This window comes from Gymnogyps californianus, unplaced genomic scaffold (assembly GCF_018139145.2).
Source record: "Gymnogyps californianus isolate 813 unplaced genomic scaffold, ASM1813914v2 HiC_scaffold_62, whole genome shotgun sequence".
NCBI classification, from domain to species: domain Eukaryota; kingdom Metazoa; phylum Chordata; class Aves; order Accipitriformes; family Cathartidae; genus Gymnogyps; species Gymnogyps californianus.
The window spans coordinates 275708-296342 of record NW_026114455.1 but is presented as its reverse complement, the minus strand read 5'-3'; the positions used below and the strand labels follow the sequence as shown (position 1 = coordinate 296342).

The following is a 20635-nucleotide window of genomic DNA, read 5'->3' as shown; positions in this document are numbered from 1 at the left end:
GGTCATGACTTCCGCATGTGATTCGCTGTGAGTGCGAGGCAGGGAATGTTTTGTGGGGTCTGTGCTTGACCGAAAAAGATATTTTCCATTTGTCTAAGGTTACCCACTGTGGAAAGTGGACTTCAGTGGAGGTAACATGGGCTTACCATACACCTAAGGAGTGCGTTTTATTTTTCACTGAAATATGCCTGCCTGTGTTTTTATTTGTCAGCAATTAGGAAATACCTTTCTGTGTCTGCATGCAGCTCGTTCTCCAAGTAAAGCAAGTGGGAATTGGTGCCAATGGGCTGAAACACACAACTACAGACTTTCGTGCAGAAAGCTTAGTCCCTCAGCAGGGACACAGACTGCCCATGGCGTGTGTGACATAAAGGTTACTGATTTCCCTACATATTCAGACTCCATTAGGACATGCTTAGGATCAATCTCAAGTGGAGATCGCTGACATCATTTAATCTGTAAGTAGAAAAATGAAGAAAACTGGAAAAAGAAGAAAGCCTTTCTTAGTTTTATTTACTATTGAAATGTTTTCACTTTGGCTACACTCCTGAAATCTCTCTGATCAACCACATAAGAACTGAGGAATTAAGGAAAATTATGCCCAGGGACTTGACTTGTTAGGGTGTTTTGCATGTTAGTGAGCCCTCTGGTGCCAAGTTCCTGAACTGCAGATACTGAAAGTTTGAAGAAGCCTCTAGAGAAGTAAAAGTCAGAAGCAAACATTCAGATTTCTGAGGGTGTCAGCGGGCCTCACTGAGGGCCATCACTGAAGAGCCCATGGAGGGAACGACCAGACAAGGTGCCCATCCCTGGGGACTGGGGTCCTGGTTTTGGCTGGGATAGAGTTCATTTTCTTCCTAGTAGCTGGTACAGTGCTGTGTTTTGGATGTAGTGTGAGAATAAAGTTGATAACACGCTGATGTTTTAGTTGTTGCTAAGTAGCGCTTATCCCAAGTGAAGGATTTTTCAGTTCCCCATGCTCTGCCAGCAAGCAGGTGTGCAAGAAGCTGGGAGGGAGCAGGGCCAGGACAGCTGACCTGAACTAGCCAAAGGGCTATTCCATACCATAGAACGTCATGCCCAGTATATAAACTGGGGGGAGTTGGCTGGGAGGGGTGGATCGCTGCTGGGGCATCGGTCAGCGGGTGGTGAGCAATTGCATTGCGCATCACTGTTTTTTATTTTTTTATTTTTATTTTTTTCTTTTTTTTGTTGTTGTATTCCTTTTCATTACAATTATTATATTATTATTATTATTAGTAGTAGTAGTATATTTTATTTTACTTTAATTATTAAACTGTTCTTATCTCAACCCACAATTTTTACTTTTTTTCGATTCTCCTCCCCATCCCACTGGGAGGGGGGAGGAATGAGCAAGCAGCTGCATGGTGCTTAGCTGCTGGCTGGGGTAAAACCATGACAGCTGGTGAAGCAGGAAGTCAGAGGCACTGGTTACAGGTGGAAAATCAAATGTGGAGGTGGCTCTCAAAGCCTTCAATGTGTTTTGCCAAGCAAGATGGCCAAGCCCTGACCCCCATCCCCTGCAAAGCGGGAACCTTTCTCTCACGGGATGCTCAGGGCTCTTCTGAGGGGCAGTGTGATGTGGGGGTGTGCGATGCTGAGGGGAGCACAGCACTAGGATACCTCCCATGCTCTATGGTGGTGAGGAAGCAACAAGACCCTGGGGTTGTAAGGAACTGGTGTCCTCTCCTGGGCCTCACTGGAGGAGACAACAGCCATAGCCGAGAGGACAAGGACCTCAGTTCTGTTGGGGGTGGGTCTGAGCCCCACCAAGTCCCTTGACCATCCCCACTAGGCTGTCCTACACTGTCCTATGCCTGTGCCTGTTCCCCTGCAGACTTTAACCACCCCCCTTCGTCCCCCACCTTACTCAGACCCCATGATGTCCCAAGCTTTACTGATGTCCTGCTGTCCTCATGGGCTGTTGCTTCAAACACAAAGCTGTAGGTTTTTTAGAATTTTCCAAGGCCTGTGAGTTCCCCACAACCCACCTAGCTTCTTTCAAATTCCTGCTAATGCTCCTCTACCACCCAAGATGTCACAGCCTCAGGCTTGTTTGAATCCTCACTCTGTTTGAACCCAGCGCTAAAATGCGCGTCCTCCTTCTTTTGCTGCCTCAAAATCCAAACTCAACCTCTTCCACTTCAGCATGACCACCCCGTGTCATTTCAGGTCTTCTTCCTGCCTTTAACACACTCCCTGCCATGCACACACTGCTCTCTCCCTGCACTCCCATGTGTCCCAAACCCCCTTCCCTCTTCCCCTGCAATAATGGGTCATCACTCCAGGAGGTTTGTGTCATCCTCCAGGCTCATGGATGTTTCCTGAGCTCCATCCAAGTGTGGGGAGTGACAGAGGGGAAGAGAGCAAGGTCAGCTCAGGAGGCATGACTGAGCACAGCCATCCCCAGCACTGGGCATTCCCGATCTCCTGGGTTGAGCCATGCACACAAGATGGAAACATCTCTATCATCCCTGATTTGCACAGAAGGGGCCTCCCTTCCTGCCATATGCCCAGGACAGACCTCTTCCACCCACAGATATCAACTGCTTTCCATTTCTGGGCTCAGACATGGTTGTAAGGATTTGTTAAGCCATCAGCCATCACCTTGTTTCTCTCTGACATCTCCCGGCTCTCTGTCTCAGACCTACACATGGTCAATCACTGCTTCTCAGGGCCACCCATACTTCAGAAGAGGCCTTGAGCTTCTTGGCTCTTCCTCATGCTTATTAACAATCTTGGTGGCTCCCTTCAGAGCTCATGGAGAGACTTCTTGTCTGTAGCAGGGCTTTTATGACCATCTCTTATGAAATGGTTGTCTTTTTATGATCTCCTGTGCAGAAAGAATAGCCACAGAAAAGCACCAAATACACCAAAATGGATGCCGAGTGGCATGCCAATAAGAACTGGGTGAGCTAGCCCCATGCCTGGGCAGTCTGTCCTGAGGAGGGGATTCAGCCTCTGCCACTGTCTGGAGAGGGAAATCAGCAGTGTCTGTGCCACCTGGGGACACAAAGGGTGACTTTTGCAAGGCCACCCTTCATCTGAACCACCTTAGAAGTGTACTTGAGGATGGGGTATCACGCCTTACATTGCAAACATTGGATTCAACTGGCATTGCCCAGAGTGGCTAGCACAGATGGATGCAGACTGCTATGTTGCAGATATTTAGATTTAGGCAGATAAATGCTATTTTTTTATTTTTTTATTTTTTTTTTTTAGCTATTGATCCTCTTAGGGAAATTACACAAACACCTGAAGGCTTTTTGACAGAAGCCCCAGCAGGTTTGCATCCCAAGAACCGGGATGCCAGAGGGAAAGGGAAGGATGGATGGTTTGGGCACCATCCTGGGCTCTGGGAAACTGAAGTGTGCTCCTCTCTCCCTGACACCCTGCCCTCCTCAGTGATGTGTGTGAGAACCCACAGCTGAATCAGGTAACTTAGGCCTAATTGCAGCCAGTGTTGTCCTGCCAGCTATTGATTTGAGCTTCCATTTCTGCCCAAACTATTTCAGTTGACACTACCTCCATCCTCCCTCTGACACGGCTACTGTGTGACACAAGTGCCCTGGCTCTCCAGGCAAATCGGGGCAAATGGGTTCCTCAACTGGACCTTCTCCCCTTGCTGGAAATGAGAAGGCTGCAGGCTCGAGCCAAGAGGCCCAAGAAACCCAGCTTCACATAGGGCCAACTAATGAAAACATGACGTAGCCTATGGGACTTTCTCTTTGCTGACAAAGAAATTGTGAATACAGATGATATGGCTTTACCTATTTTTTCCTCTCTCTTTTTAGCCCAGCTGTCAGCATTTCTGTGTTTGATCTGCTTTGCCACTTTGAAACAGTCTTTGAAAAACCATCCCAGCATCAGCATGGCTTATTTTTTTAACCCAAATGAATATGCAGCATTGAAGTGGGTTTCCATACACGGAGCAGCTTTGCACAATGTCTGCCCCAAGAGGGGAAATATCTCACCTTGCATTTGGAAACGGGTGAAACTGTGGGGGATAAATGTGTTGTTTCAGACAATAAGAGAGAAGGTTGGTGAGATTTGGGTTACAGAGATTTGAGGTAGTTCTTTCAAGACCTGAGCCGGCAGAGCTTTGGAGCCAAAGAAAAATAAAGAAGCTCTCAGTGATATTTTGGAATCAGTGGCACCACCACTAAGAACAGTAAGAGGACAGTGCTATAAGGGAATTCCTTTTTGTTCTTGATGGTGATGAACTAATGCGTTTTAATTTCCTTCCTGACAGTCATTCTTACCTGTCAAAATAGCCATAATTTCTCAGTACTTTGCCTCTGGCATGAAGTTTTTAGAAGAGTGCTTTTTCCTCTCACTGCTAACTCTTTGTTATCATTTAAAGATTACAATTCTTAGACAGTACTGCCCTTAAACCGTCCCTGCTCCATATCTATAGGGTAGGCTGTTATTTTTGGAGAGTATTAGTAGAGTAAAAGAGAAGAACTTGAGGAGAGGGGAAAGAGGGGATGATAACATGGGATGGTAAAATAATGGGGGAGAGAAGAATCAGCGGAGTTTGAAAGTGAAGGCCCACGAGTGGAGACCCCAGTGTGATGTGCTTTGTATTCATGCACTGCCCTGCATCTGCGTGATAGAGAATGGACAGGGCTTGCTTCACTGCAGTGGTGGGATTCGGTTGCTGGCCCAGAGGCACTGATTCTGTCTGAGATGCCCTGGATGGTGCCTATAACACCACCAGTCTGAATGGGGTGAGGTCCCTGTATAGGACCTGTGCTGTCCAAGTCAGCTGCATGCAGTTGTGCTGGAAAGCCCTGGCATCTCACGTAGCACTACAGGCCTGCATTTGGACATTAAATTCAGATTCAGCTGCACTGAATTAGGTTAGGCAATGAAGGGATGCACATGAGAAAACTGCCATTATACTCAAAGGACATGTAGGAAACACAGCTAATGATGAAGAGAAAGAAAGACTTAGATCTTCCTAGGGCATATGACTCAACTGGTCAGATAAATATCTCTATAGGCTGCCGCGAACATACGGAGTAGGGAAACGTTCAGTCGTCCTAAATGTGGGCATCTGCTGTTGGCCAAAGGAAGACACCACCAGGCTCCAAGATGCTGCCCCCCGATGCTGTCCTGTCTCTCAGAGTTGCTCCATTAGAGCTTGCAGTTACTTGCACATATCTTGGACCACCTCTGGCACCTCAAATGTCATCAGGTATTTCTGTTTAAGGAGCTCACTGCTGGCCTCCATCGCCATTAATTAACAGGGGAGATGAGACAAGGAGCTCACATGCAGGTGCCTATTTTGTGCTCACCTGAATTGAGGAGAGAGGAATCCCATGTCTTGTGGGTTTGCGACAGCCGTGAGAGGGAGCTGAATCCCCTTCTAGGCCCAGGACTACAAATCTAGAGTGAGATGCCTGGATTGACTCAGCTGAATCTCTTCCTCAGCAGGGGTAAAGGAGATCCCTCCCTGTCACTGTCTGGGTGTCCTTTCTATGAATGGGACAAGGAAAGTTGAGTCTTATGCCCAAACTTTTTCCTGATAAGAGAAAGTACACTGGTAGAAAGAAGAGTCTTTCCCCAGGTGAGGGAAGGAACACCAGTGACTACTTCAGCCTGTTTCACCGCAGGTTCCCCTGGAGCCCCAGAGACACCTGGAGGGAGCCCAGAGGGGGCAGAGAAAGTGATGCCTTGGGCTGGTCCTCTGCTCCTGAGCTGGGCCGGGCTCCTGGGGTGGAGGGAGCTCCTAGCAAGTAGGCAGTGCTTGCGAGAGACAGCTCTGCCCAGGAGCGGCTCCTCTGCAAAGTGCAGCAGGGCTGAGGGTACTGCCTGCAGGCACCCAGGGGAAATGAGCGAGGCAGAGAGAGGTTAAAGGCAGTGTGGAGTGGGAAGACAACTGAGAGCTCAATGGTGCAGAGATCTTCACAGCCCTTGATACGGTAAGTCTCAGGCAGCAGGGCAATGCAGATGGAGTTGCCAGAGTGGTCTTCTAAAGCTGGCACATCTGACAGCTGATAGGATCTGGCAGGATGGCTCTCCTAGTTTCTCCAAAGTGGAGAAGCAAATGCTTTAGTGCAGGATATTTCTGAAGGGACTTCTCAAGAGGAAGGTCAATGCAGAGGCTACCTGAAGGGAAGGCACTTTCTGGAGTCTGTGCTTTCAGTTTCCTGCTCTGGAGCGGAGGCAGGTTGCATGGTAATGGAGATGTCAGGTTTGTACAGGAGACTGTGACTCCTAGAGCATTGCACTGAGAGATCAGTAGGTCAGTGATGGACCTCATAAAGTCCCTTCACCAACCTCAGCCTAGAGACAGAACCAACATCATATTTGTGGTATCATTATGTGGTATCATTATCTGAGCTGTTCTTCAGGACTTCCAAACACCAAGATGCCCTTAGACAATGTCCTTTCCCCAGGAGCTGTTGGCAGGGCAGAGTCAGCGGGTGGGATGGGGACTGTGAGAACAGACAGGGAGGAGATGTGGGGACAGAGAAACAGCTCCTGGCAGGGACAGCTGCAGGCAGCAGAGACATGGGCAGGGAGTGAGAGGGAACTGCTACCAGAAATGCCATCAGAGGAGGGATTCAGACACCTATTTATCAGCCCTCAAGGCCAGGAGATGCAGAGCATGAGCCACCTCTTCAGCAGCCAGATTTCCAGCAGAGTTGACTCCCTGGAGTGTCTGTCTGTCCTTCCGTGGCCTTGCCTCCCTCTGCAGTAGCATTGTGGTATTTCTCTTTGTGTCTCCACCTGCCTGTGCTGGTGTTGTTCTTTGAGGCTCTCTGGGAATGGGTGTTTCAGCTGCAGCTCTGACACTCACCTGTGGGTCCTGCCATGCAGATGTGTCCATGGGAGGAAGGTGCCCAAATCTCCTCCTAACCTGTGCGGCTCTGGACAATGCAGTCCATGGGGTGGGAAAAAGCTGATTGTCACTCCAGGACACCTCATCTTTAGGAATTCCAAAAGGACACAGCTCTCCATTGGAGTTCTTGTGGTACTGGGGCCCAGCGGAGAAGCCGTGGAGGTGTGAAAGCCACAGAAATGCTGCTGGGCGGCTGCCTGTGGGCAACTGCAATGAGCCTTCGGTGTCCTTGGCTGGAAGGGGAGTACAGAGACCGGGTGAGGGGTTTGGAGATCTCCCCTTTGAAATAGGGTTCCTCTGCTCTCAGCAGTGTCCAGTTTCTTCTCAGGGAATCATTTGAGTGCAATCATCCTCCAGCTCAAATAGGTGGCAGCACAGGGCAGCTGAGAACAGGACTAATGGACGGACTGGCTCTCGTCACTCTGCACTAAGGGACAGCCCATTTGCCTCTGAGGACCCCAAAGGTTTCACTCTGAGTGTAGCAAAAGTGCCAAGGATTTCTGACTTAAAAAACACTCCTCAGGTATGGTGGGGCAACTAGTAAAACAATAAATGAAACAACCCCCCCCAGCTCTGCTCTGCAGTCAGGTGAATTGGGAGTGACAATGCTGAGAAACTCTTTGATATCTTGAGTGGATTTAAGCTGAGATCATCCCATTTTCTGATTTAGATATTGCTGTAGGGCAGGACTGACGCCTCCAGAGCCCACAGCAGAGTCCCCTGCTCTGTTTGGCACGCTCAGCCAGCACCACCCAGAGATCACGAAAGGGACCTGCCAGAGGTCTTCCTGAAAAAGGAAAGGAAGTCTGGGGGGTTTCTATGAGAAATGAAATAGGTTTTGCTCACAGAAGTCTCTTGTAACTTGTCAATTGTCTTTCCCTCTATGGGCAGGTCCCCCATGCCCAGAGGCAGCTAATGTCCAACGGCAGCTCCATCACCGAGTTCCTCCTCCTGGCATTTGCAGACACGCGGGAGCTGCAGCTCTTGCACTTCTGGCTCTTCCTGGGCATCTACCTAGCTGCCCTCCTGGGCAACGGCCTCATCATCACCGCCATAGCCTGCGACCACCACCTCCACACCCCCATGTACTTCTTCCTCCTCAACCTCTCCCTCCTTGACCTTGGCTTCATCTCCACCACTCTTCCCAAATCCATGGCCAATTCCCTCTGGGACACCAGGACCATTTCCTATTATGGATGTGCTTCTCAGGTTTTTTTCTTTTTCTTTTTGATCTCAGTGGAATTGCATCTTCTCACTGTTATGGCCTATGACCGCTACATTGCCATCTGCAAACCCCTGCACTACGGGACCCTCCTGGGCAGCAGAACCTGTGCCAACATGGCAGCAGCTGCCTGGGGCAGTGGGTTTCTCAATGCTGTGCTGCACACTGCCAATACATTTTCATTACCACTCTGCCAAGGCAATGCTGTGGACCAGTTCTTCTGTGAAATCCCCCAGATCCTCAAGCTCTGCTGCTCTAACTCCTACCGCAGGGAAGCTAGGCTTGTTATGGTTGGTGTCTGTTTAGCATTTGGGTGTTTTGTTTTCATTCTTTTCTCCTATGTGCAGATCTTCAGGGCTGTGCTGAGGATCCCCTCCGAGCAGGGACGGCACAAAGCCTTTTCCATGTGCCTCCCTCACCTGGCTGTGGTCTCCCTGTTTGTCAGCACTGGCATGTTTGCCTACTTGAAGCCACTCTCTGTCTCCTCCCCATCCTGGGATCTGGTGATGGCTGTTCTGTACTCAGAGGTGCCTCCAGCATTGAACCCCTTCATCTACAGCATGAGGAACAAGGAGCTCAAGGATGCCATTAGGAAAGTGATTTCCTGGATGTTTCTCAATAGTGATAAACTTCCTGCGACTCTCCACAAATGACTCCCAGGGTACGCTACTTTATTTATGCAGGCATGTACTTTATTTGTTTGCTTATCAGTATTGTTATCGTTATATGTATGGTTATCTGTGGTGATCAAGTTCCTGCGTAAATGCTTGGACTCATCTCACTTCTACTGAGTGACGTACCTGCTCTTTCCCACCTGGAGCCCATATAAGTCTGTCTAACACTGAGTCAGAGCTGAGTCTCTCATAGCATCAATGTAATAAAATGGGAACTTCCCAGTGCAGTTCCTCAAGATTGGGGTGTCCTTTCAAAGCTAGTTTCAACAACAGGCCCTAGGAATTCCACCTCAAAAAGGTCTGTTGTTCCATGGATTTGGGAGAGAAAAGCTCATTTTCAAGTTCGCAGCTGTTAGAGACCAAGCTGTTAAGAGACCCAGGGCTACCCCACATGTGACAGGGCAGTGGACATCCTCCAGGAGAGGAATCTGGAGCTGCCTGGATGGTCCAGGGGATCTCCAAGGGACTACATGTGCCTGAGAAGGGCAGTGCATGGAGCCCCACAAAGTGAGAGATCACCCAAGCTGGAGTCACCCAAAGGGAAAGTGCCAAACCCAGGTGTCTGCAAGGCAAAAAAGATGGACACAGTCGACCATACACAGGCCAACTCCAACAGGGAACAAGGCATTTACAGCCACCACACCAACAGGAGCACAGACACAACTATGAGCAACACAACTGCCCTCATACTATTCCCCCTCTCAAGCTGATCTGGTCTTGCCAGCTCCAGTCCTGGGTCTTTCCAGATCCAGGTGTCTTCCTCCTTGCCAGCCCCACTTGGAATTGCCCAGAAAAGCTTGTACATACATTCACCCCCAAACACAGACACAATAGTGAGCACACTCACAGAGCAGGAGCAGAGTTTAGTAAGAAGGCAGGACAGATCACAGTGATCAGGCACAGCATTTGGCCAGACCAGCACTGACCAGGCCCATGCCCACATGCAGCTGGCTCCTTGCATCCCCTTGCTCTCCCCGTCCACAGGCTACTTTCTCTCAGTCTACCCTCATCTCTCCCTTTCTCTGCCGCAGTCTCCTCCCCAATTAATAATCTTCACCAACTGTACCCTCATTTAGTTTGTATATCATTCCCTAGGTCCCCAGGTCATCTGGGCCTTAAATGGCATCGCTTATGGGTTCCCCAGGCACCGAGGCCTTGCAAGACTTGCCTGCCCAGAGGGTCCCCAGCACGCCCCTCCAGTTATCTGCGCAGTTTGGCCGCTTCTCACGTCTCTACATGAGACCCACCCAGGACACACGGCGCTGCCTGTACTTCTGACCCCTTCTTGGCCAGTTCTCTGTCACATCCGTCAATTTCTCATACCATGTCCCACAGTTTCCCATATTGTGTACAGGCGGCTTCACCCCAGGGCAAAGCCTCACCAGGGGCAGGGCCTAGCTGCAGGGCCTACCTGCAGCTTTCGCCTCTGGTGTTCATGATGACCTCATGATGTCTGCCTGCTCCTGGTCAATGACATTCTCTAGTGAGCTGACCTCACAAGCAACAGCCCAGCCACGTTGCCTTTACCTACCTCTACCCCTCCCCACTCCTTAAGCTGTCATCTGTGTCACACTGGAGTTTCTGATGCGCTTGATGGCATCACAGTATCTGCCTGCCTGCCGTCAGTCAGGTTACTGCAATAGAAATGGCATCACAATCCACCTCCCACCAGCCATGTTGTCTTGACCTTCCTCTACCTCTCTGTCCTGGAAATCTTTGCAGGGTCACGGCTGCTCGGCTGCCCCAGGCTGTGGTCAGAGCCAGCACACACTCTGGCTGGAGTCTCTCCTCTGCTGGGAGAAGGTTTTCAGCTTTTCCTCACCTCTTCTTGCGCTCCTTTCTCCTCGGCTGGGCTGGAGGGTGGGGAGTCCAAGTGCCTCCAGTGCCAAGTTCCTACCAAGGAGGAGACATGCTCAGCAAACAAAATGGAAAATAGAGGTGCTCTTTCCCAGAGGACCTCTTGAAAGGAGCCTGCAGCAGGACCTGGGAGCCAGGAGACTCACCACCACATGCCCGTCACCAAAACTGACGGCTGCTTTTGTCCCTTGGTTCCTGCTGCCAACCTCTCCTTCACAGGGAGGAGCAGGCAAACCCCTGCCCTGCGGCTGGCTGTCCATCCTGCTCCCTCTGGCTGGAGACCTGCCGCCCTGGGTGCCCCGATGGAGAGGGTTGCTGCTGCTCTCAGTGGTGTCAATCGCTGCCAGTACCTGGGGTGGCTGTTGGTCCTCCCCTGCAGAGCAGGCTTGCCATGCAGCCCATTCTGCCTGCGCTTGCTGTTGCCATTGGGTACACAGGCCACAGGCACTCCGCTTGGTCCCACTGCGCAGACAGCTCCCAGACCTCCTGGAGGGCACAGAAACGCAGCAGCAGGCAGGATTATTCTCAGCGCCCAGAGGGGCTTCGTTCGGGTCTAACCCGTGCTCCTGCCCCTTGCCTCTGTCGGTCTGTGACCCTAACAGGTGTGGGGCCCTGAAGTTATGCCAGGCTCCTCAACTCATGGCAAACAGAGTTGAACAACCAAAGACCTGCACTATCAATGACCTAGAAAGGACTTGCATATCCTCTGTAGCCCCTGGCCAGAATCCAAGGGTTTCATGACAACCCAGGGGGCAATAACAGACGGGAAGGGTGTGCAGCACTTGCTGCTGCCTTCTGTTCTGGGGTCACTGGGAGGAGGCGCTACAGGCTCTGCTGTGGCTCCAACACAGAAACTCCAACCTGGCTTCTAAATAAAAATTTCAGAAGTTTTTTTGAGTTAAAACATCACCTAAACCAGAGTCTCTCTGAATAAGTCAAAAGAAATGTGCATACATAAAGAGTAAGTGTTAAATCTTTCTGGCAGTAGTATATAACACCACAATTATTTATTTGGTTGCTTACTGAAGACTTGCAGGAAGCTTTCAGTGAAGTGGTTGATCATGCAGTAATTAAACCAATATTAAATGGTAATAAAGATTCAGCTGTGACTTGTTTCATCATCTGACCAACATTCATAGTTTGATTTTTAGAGGGACAGAGGGAAGCATGGTGTTCTGTAGCTGGTGATGGCATCTTTTCTTTTAATATAACTTTTTAAAAGCTCCTGAAAATTTTCTTTGTTATTCAGAGTAAGGTTTTTACTGCAAAGACGATGAGAGGAACAAAAGAACAGGAGGAGGAAGAATTAGAGGAGGAGGAGGAGGATAAGGAAGAGAAAAGTGAGGAGGAGGAGGAGGAGGAGGAGAAAGAAGAAAAGGAATAGCAGGAAGAGGAGCAGGAGGTAGAGAAGGAGGAAGAACTGGAGAAGGAGGAGGAACAAGAAGAGGAGGAAGAAAAGGAGGAGGACGAGTTAGAGGAGGGGGAGGAAGAGGAGGAGGAGGAACAGTAAGAAGAGGAGGAACCGGAGAAACAGGAGGAGGTGGAGTTCCAGGAGAAGGAAGAAGAGGAGGAGGAACAGTAGGAACAGGAGGAAGAACAAGAAGAAGAGGAGGAGGTGGAGTTGCAGGAAAAGGAGGAGGAGAAGGAAGAAGAAGAGAGAGGAAGAGCAGGTGGAGAAAAAACAGGAGGAGGAAGAGGAGGACAAGGAGGAACATAAGGAACAGGTGGAACAGGAGTTGGAGGAGAAGGAGGAGAAAAAGGAGGGTGAACAATGAAGAGAAAGAGGAGGCAGAGGAGCAGGAGGGAGAAGAAAGAAGAGGAACAGGAGGAAGAAGAAAAAACTAGTAGTAGGAGGAAGAAGAACAGAAAGAAGAGGAGGAGGAAAAGGAAGAACAGGAGGACGAGTAATAACAGGAGGAAGAACCAGAGGAGGATGAGGAGGAGGAAGATTGGGGAGGAAAAACAAGAGGAAAAAGAACGGGAGAAGGAAGAAAGAGGAGGAGAAGGAAGAACAGGAAGAGGAGAGGAAAGTATAGCAAGGAGAACAGGAGGAGTAGGAAGAGGAACAGAAGGAGGAACCGTAGAAGCAGGAAGAAACAAGAACATGAAGTTGAGGAGATGGGAAAAAAAGGAGCAAGAGGAGGAGGAAATGGAGGAGGAAGACAAGGAAAAGGAAGAGGAGAAGGAGAAAAAGGAGCTGGAGAAGGAGGAATAATAGGAGAAGGAAGAAGAACAGGAGAAGGAACAGGAGAAAGAGGAGGAGGAGGAGCGAAAACAGGAGTTGGAGGAGTCAGAGGAGGAGCAGGAAGACAAAGAAGAGGAAGAGGAAAAGGAGGAGGAAGAGGAGGAAAAGGGGGGGGGGAGGAGGAACAGGAGGAGGATGAGGAAGAGGAGCAGGAGTTAGAAAAGGAGGAAGAACCAGAGGAGTAGGAGAAAAAAAAAGGAAGAACAGGAAGAGGAAGAACAGAAGGAAGATTAACAGGAGAAAGAGGAGGATGAACAGGAGGAGGAGGAAGAAGAGGAGGTAGAGGAGGAAAATTAGGGAGAGGAAGAAGAGGAGAAGGTAGAACAGGAGGAGGAGGAAGAACTAGAGGAAGAATAGAAGAAGAAAGAGAGAGAACATGATGAAGAAAAAGAGCAGGAGGTGGAAAAAAGAAGTAGAAAAGGAGAAAGAAGAGAAATAAGAAGACGAGGAGGGGAGGAGGAAAAGGAGGAGAAAGAACAAGAAACAGCAAGAAAGGAGCAGGAGGATGAAGAACATGAGGAAGAACAGGAGGAGGATGCGGAAGAAGAAGATGAGGAGGATGAGAAGGAAGAACAGGATGAGAAGGAAGAGGAACAGGATGAGGAGGAGGGACGAGAGGAGTAAAAAAAAGGAAGAGGAAGAACATGAGGAGGAGAAAGAAAAAGAGGAGGAGGAAGAACAGGAAGAGAAACAGAAAGAGGAACAAAAAACCAGGAGGAGTTGGAGGAAAAAGAGGAGGAGAAGGAAAAGGAAGAAACGGACGAAGAGAAGGCAAAGGAAGAAGAGGAGAAGGAAAAGGATGTGGAGAAGGAAGAAGAACAGGAGAAGGAGGAAGAACAGGAGGAAAATGAGGAACAGGAAAAGGAAGAGCAGGAAGAGGAACAGGAGGAGTTGAAGAAGGAGGAGGAGGAGGAGGAAGAGGAGGAGAAAGAGCAAGAGGAGAAGGAGGACTAGGAGGAGGAGTAAGAGAATGAGGAAGATGGAGGAGAAAAAGGAGGAGGAATAGGAGGAACAGGAAGAAACAGAGGAGGAGGAGTAAGAACAGGAGGGAGAAAAAGAGGAGGAGGAGGAAGAAGAACAGGAGGAGGATAAATAGGAGAGGGAGGAGGGGGAGGAAGAGGAGGAAGATTAGGGAGAGGAGAGGAGAGGAGAGGAGAGGAGAGGAGAGGAGGAGAGGAGAGGAGAGGAGAGGAGAGGAGAGGAGAGGAGAGGAGAGGAGAGGAGGAACAGGAAGAAGAGAAGAAGGAGGAGAGAAACAGGAGGGAGAAGAATAGGAGGGAAAGGAGGGAGAGGAAGAGAGACTGGAGAAGAAGGAGGCAGCAAAAGAGAAAGAGGAGGAGCAAGGAGAGGAGCAGGGCAGGGAAGAGAAGGAGAATGAAGAAGAACAGGAGGAGGAGGTGGACGAACATGTTGAGGAAAAGAATATACGGAAGAAAAGCAGGAAGAAGAAAAGCGGGAAGAGGAGGACAAGGAGGAGGAAGGGGATGAGGAGGAAGAGGAGGATAAAGAGGAGGAGGAAAAGAAGACGGAGGAATAAAAGAAGAGGAGCAGGAACTTGAGGAACCAAAGAAGAACTCAGAAAAGGAGGAGGAGAAGGAACAGGAGGAACAGGAAGAAAGATAAACAGGATGAATGGAACAGAAGGAAGAAGATGAGAAGAAGGAAGAGGTGGAACAGAAGAAACAGGAGGAGCAGGAGGAGGAGGAGGATGACAAGGAGTAAGACAAGGAGGAAGAAGAGGAAGAGGATGAAGAACAGAAGGAACAGGAAGAAACAAACAGAAAGCAGAAGAGGAAGAGGATGAAGAGGAGGAGGAAGATAAAGAGGAGGAAGATGAAGAGGAGGAGGAGAAGGAGGAACAAGAAAACAAGAGGAGGAGGAGGAGGACCAGCAGGAACATGAAGAACATGAGGCGGAGGAAGAAAGACAGAAGGAACGGGAAGAAAAGGACAAGGAGGAAGAGAAGGTAGAACAGAAGGAACAGTAAGAGGAGGAAACGGAAGAGGAAGTGGAAGACAGGATAGGAGGAGCAGAAGGAGGAAGATGAAGAGGAAGAACATGAAGTCCAGTAGGAGGAGGAAAAGGAGGAACAAGAGAAAGAGGAGGAACAGAAGGACAATGAACAGGAACAGGATCAGGAACAGGAAGAGAGGAGGAGAAGCAGAAAGAGGAGGAGGAGGAAACGCCCCCAAATTCACCTGAGATTGTAAGGACATGAAAATTCAGGGATGGAGCACCTGCCACGTCTGTTTGTCTGTTTGGATTCACAAAATCCAAGCCTATTGATGAAGCTGTTACTCACAGGAGTCATTCCACGTCACGGCCATCGCTCCTCTCAGAAACAGGGGAAAGCTTTGGATGACAAAGGATGTCAGAATGCACTCCAGAAAGAGAAAACCAGTGCAAATCCCGTCACCTAATCGCAAAGAAATAATTCTAGCTCAGTGAAATGGATTCACTATGCCCAAGACAGCCTCCAACCATCACATCACCCCCAAGTCCTTCTCTGTTTGCAAACAACAGGTCAAGCGCCTTCCCTAGTTGGCTCCCTCACCAACTGGTTTAGGAAGTTCTCTTCCACCCACTCCAGGAACCTCCTAGACTGTTTCCTCCCCACTGTATTGTATTTCCAGCAGACATTTGGTAAGTTGAAGTCCCCCACGAGAACAAGGGCTAGCGATCGTGAGACTTTTCCCAGCTGCTTACAGAATATTTCACCTGTCTCTTCATCCTGGTTGGGTGCTCTGTAACAGACTCCCACCATGATATCTGCCTTGTTGGCCTTTCCCCTGATTCTTATCCATAAACACTCGACCCTTTCATCACCGTCAAGGTCTAGACAGTCAAAACACTCCCTAACATACAGGGCTACCCCACCACCTCTCCTTCCTTGTCTGTTCCTTCTGAAAAGTTTATAGCCATCCATTGAATCTCTGATTCTATGATTCTATAATAATAACAGGCAGCTCCTTCTGCCCAGGGCCATGGCTGCCCAGAAATCAAGCCCTCCACCACCAGGTTCAGCCAGGGGCTGTTGTGATTTAACCCCAGCCGGCAACTAAGCACCACCCAGCTGCTCGCCCACCCCCCCCCCGACTGGGATGGGGGACAGAATCAGAAGAGTAAAAGCGAGAAAACTCATGGGTGGCGATAAAGACAGTTTAATAGGTAAAGCAAAAGCTGCGCATGCCAGCGAAGTAAAATATGGAATTCATTCAGCCCTTCCCATCGGCAGGCAGGTGTTCAGCCATCTCCAGGAAAGCAGGGCTCTATCACGCCTAACGGTTACTCGGGAAGACAAACATCGTAACTCCGAATGTACCCCCCCTCCTTCTTCTTCCCCTGGCTTTATATGCTGAGCATGACATCCTATGGTCTGGAATATCCCTTTGGGCAGTTGGGGTCAGCTGTCCGGGCTGTGTCCCCTCCCAACTTCTTGTGCACCCCCAGCCTGCTCACTGATGGGGTGGGGTGAGAAGCAGCAAAGGCCTTGACTCTGTGTAAGCACTGCTCAGCAATAACGAAAACATCCCTGTGTTATCAGCACTGTTTGCAGTACAAATGCAAAACACAGCCCCATACCAGCTACTATGAAGAAAATTAACTCTATCCCAGCCAAAACCAGCACAGGGGCACAGGGTGGCTATGTTAGGAGAGGCCTCAGCTGCCCGTGCCCGCCAGTAACAGCAGTGCCATTGGCCATGGCTGAGCCAATCAGCGGAGCCAGTGGTGGCCTATCACAGCTGGCCTGGGGCGGTGCCAGAAGGGCCAAAGGCCGAGTGGCCTGAGGAGAAACGGGTGAGAGACGTGCCAATGGCAGCTGCGGGGGATGGACGGCCAGGGCCAGGCCCAGGGCCAGGATCATGCCAGGACAATGGGTAGGGGTGCTGCAGCCACTGGAACAGGTATCTCCCAGTGCGGACAGGGCTGGGGGGGACCTGGAGACTTCATCAGTCAGTGAGGCACGCAGCTATAGCAACGGTAAGTTCTGTGGCTGAGCGCTAGATCGAGGTGTACAGGGGGGTTCCTGGAGCCAGGGAAACCTGAGGAAGAGCAGTGAGCCCCAGCAGGAGCCGGCAGCTCTCACAAGAGAGGCTGACCTGGCTTGGGCATTGCTGGGAGCCACCGTGGGACATTTAAACGGCCCTAGGGAGCGCTAGCGACCAGGAGCACTGAGAACAGGGCATGCAAACAGGGATCAAGAAGGCGCACAGAGAGGGCACCACAGTTTGTGCAGGAGTTTGCGCAGAAGGGCACGTGAGAAGGGCCGTGCACCCTGCTTGTAGGCCCACAGGCTTCCATGGCCTTAGCACCGAGGTGTCTTCTGCATGGGCCCCCTAGATAACACAGAGATGCTATGGGAGAGCTGTGCCCTTCTGGAGAGCAGCCCACAGCCCAGGAACACCCCCCAGTGAATTAGTCGAAAGATGGGGTGTCCTGAAGGGGGGGGGTCACCTCATTCCAGCCTCACACTCTGCGGTGCCCGGAGACCCCAGGTAAGGTGGTGACAAAGGCAGCTGGGATAAGAGGGGAAACATGGAGAAATACCCCAATGCTCCTGCCAATGGAGGCAATACAGGGAAGACATACAGGCACAAGGGAGTTTCTCCTCATCAGAGGCTGGGCTGCCGAGGAGGTAACTCAGCCTTGTAACCCATGGCCTTAACGGCAGAGGCTTGGGTGGGTGGGAGAGGAGACCAGGGGCTTGCTCCGGCTAAGGTGTCTGCACTGCAGGGGATGGCAGGGAGGTGCCCAAATCGCCTCTCCCAAGGCGTTTCTGGTGGCACTTCCATCTCCCTCCCTGCCAATGTCTCTGCTGCCTGGAGATGTCTGCCAGGAGCTGTTTCTCTTTCCTCAGGACTCCTCCCTGTCAGTGCTCACAGACCTCATCCCACCCACTGTGTGCTCAGCGCTGCCCTGCAGAAACCTCCTGACAGCAGGGCACTGCCCAGGGGCATCTCTGTGTGTGCGGGGGCCTGAGAGCAGCTCAGACAAGTCCTAATGAGAGTTGGGGTCTCAGTGCCTTCTCCAAAATGCAGTCACTGCCAACCCAGCAAACCAAGAGGAGAAAACATAAAGCACAGGCTCCTTCCCTTTCATTTAACCCCCACCTTGACATTCCTCTTCAAAACTGCCCTCAGAAATGCCTTGCGGGTGACGTGGAGCTCTGAGCAGCCCTGGCCCACGCAGCACCCTCTCAACAGCAGAAGGACCCTGCCCTGCCGGGGGTTGCTCTTTCCACCTACAGCTTCTCCCCGAAGTGCTACGGGGAGCTCCCTGGGCAGGCTGAGTGCTGAGCCTGGCAGGTGGCAGAGTCCCTGCCCTGGCGCACAGGCCCCTGGGGTGTAGGGACCCTGCTTGGAAGGACAGTCCTGGGCACCCCTGGGTGCACACCCAGCTTCACACACCTGCAGCCATACCTGGGAGAAGGCAGCTGTTGTGTCCTGTCCCTCTGACGATGCAGCAGGGAAGCTTTGCTCAGCAGCATGTCTCCCTACAAACTGGGTAAACTGTGAAGGTTGTTCTGACAGATGCTTTGGATATACCAGATTATGGAGACCCCTCCAGGATCCTCATGTGCACTGCCCTGCAGCCAGAGTCTTACCACGTACAGCCCTGTGAAGATTTCTCCCACACTGAGAGCTCAGCTGTCCTCCCGCTAACCTCTCTCTGCCTTGCTCCTCTCCCCTCACTGCCTGCAGGCAGTGCTCTCAGCCCCGCTGCGCTTTGCAGGGGAGCTGCTCCTGGGCAGAGCTGTCTCTCTGCAGCCCTGCCTGCTTGCCAGGAGCTCCCTCCACCCCAGGAGCCCGGCCCAGCTCAGGAGCAGAGGACCAGCCCAAGGCATCACTTTCTCTGCCCTTCTGGGCTCCCTGGAGATGTCCCAGGGGCTCCAGGGCTGACAGCTCCTGAAAGGCAGCAGAGTCACCCTTGGGGAATGGACTTTTTAGCTGACTGCAGTAATTACCAATTGTCCCTCTCTAAAGAGTGGAGAGAGACTGATTGCAAAAGCATGGTTTGTCTTACCAGAGCATGGCTGTCTATGAGAGATGTAAATGTTCCCCTCTGGACACTCATATTCCTGACCCATAACAAAAAGGACACACAGGCAGTGAGAGGGAGGTGTTGGTTAAACCCTGTGCCGGACAGGGATTCAGCTGAAGCAATGCAGGCATCTCATCCCCAGCTGGAAGCCCTCGGGATGAAGCAGGATTCAGCTCCCCCATGTAGCCCACAGACCCAAAGTGTTAAGGGATGTCAAGACTGGCCACAACTTCCAGCCACTCCAGGCCAGGACCCCTCCTGCCATGCCGCTGGAACCCAGTACAGACCAGTACCGCTCAGTACAGTCCTGCCTGGCTGCTGGAGCCCAGCCTGGTGCCTGGGGATCTGGAGTCTTTGCCCAGGCTGAGAGATGCAGCTGCCGCTTTTCCGCTTGCAGGTGTAATTTGTAGCAAAGCTGAGCATGCATCCCAGAGATGCACACACACAGACACACCCACGCAGAGGACACTGACAGGGCCCGTCACACAGACTGCCACAGATGATGTGCTGCTGTCAACAGCACCTACATGCAGGACTCACATAAAATACAAACAGCCAGCCACATCCCCTGCTAGTCTTGGGCTGGCAGAGACAGGAGGTCACCAGCGCAGGCACACACACGACACTCTCTCCATTCACAAGCACACGCATGTTCATGGATCCCCTGAGTACTGGCACAGCCCCTCTGTCCCCCCGGTACCCCTGCCTGGATCCTGGCCCTCTGACCCACCCCACGGGTCCCCTACTTGCTGACAGCTCCATCTTGGTGCACCCTGCAAACATGCAGCACTCACACATTTGTCCTGCAGGCACCGCACACTCATGCATCTCCCCAGGTGCCAGCACGAACCCTCTGCCCACCTCATATCCCAGCCCAGACCTGAGGCCCGCCCTAGTCACCAGCTGGTCCAGCTTGAAGTTTGCTGGTGAATACACACGCACATCCCATGCACACCAGGTTTGGGAAGACAGAGAAATTCACAGAGCCTCTCATTCACCTCGCTCATGCTGATCCCACCCAGTGGCACAAGTGTCCCACCCAGGGGACACACCGTTCCCGCCCCAGTGCCTGGTGGCCGAGACCCCCAACTCACTCCACTAGCTTGCACTGGACCCACGCCAGTAGCTGGCACCACAAGCCAGGGGTGCCTACTCCCCCGGCTGACTCCAGTAGCTGGCACCCAGTCCACCCACGCCAGACGCCCAGTAGCTGTCACATAGTCCTTTCAGTTCACATACACACAGGATAGAGAGTGAGATTACGCAGAGAGATTGTCAATAAAAGGTTTAAGAAGAAGATACAAGAAGACAGGACAGACATCATCTGTGTCCGCTACCAATCACTTGTCTCTGGAGAGACTCTGGTGTCATCAGGTTGTCCGTCATCTGAAACTTCTTCAACAAGATTAGAGGGACGAAGCCTCTTGTGCCATCCGTCAGCTCTCCCACATACCGACCGTCTTCATCCACCTCTCCAAAGATGTAAACATACTGTCCAGCAACGAGAGGAAGCTCTAGTTCAGGCCGCTCCTTGGGACCATCGAAAGGATCATAGCTGTATCGAGCTATGAATGCTCGAAGCTCTGCTGGTTGTTTTCTCATAGCCTCCAGGAGAATGGACTCCTTGTCTGCTCCCAAGTTAGCCTGGCGTGGCCTGGAAATCATACAGTTGGAACTTTCCCTTTCCAGCCATTCAAGTTTCTGAAATAGCTGCTGTTGTTCGT

At 51.2% G+C, this 20635-nt stretch overlaps 1 protein-coding gene across 1 annotated transcript; it reads left to right on the top strand.

Moving 5' to 3' along the window:
• The first annotated feature begins 7771 nt into the window (after positions 1–7771).
• Positions 7772–8746, top strand: LOC127029023 (olfactory receptor 14A16-like). The gene has a single exon (XM_050914691.1). The coding sequence runs from the start codon at positions 7787–7789 to the stop codon at positions 8744–8746; it is 960 nt and encodes a 319-aa protein (XP_050770648.1). The 5' UTR covers positions 7772–7786.
• The last annotated feature ends 11889 nt before the right edge of the window (positions 8747–20635 follow it).

Excerpts from the sequence above, each read along its gene's own strand:
- LOC127029023 (XM_050914691.1), top strand. The coding sequence starts at position 7,787 with ATGTCCAACGGCAGCTCCATCACCGAGTTCCTCCTCCTGGCATTTGCA.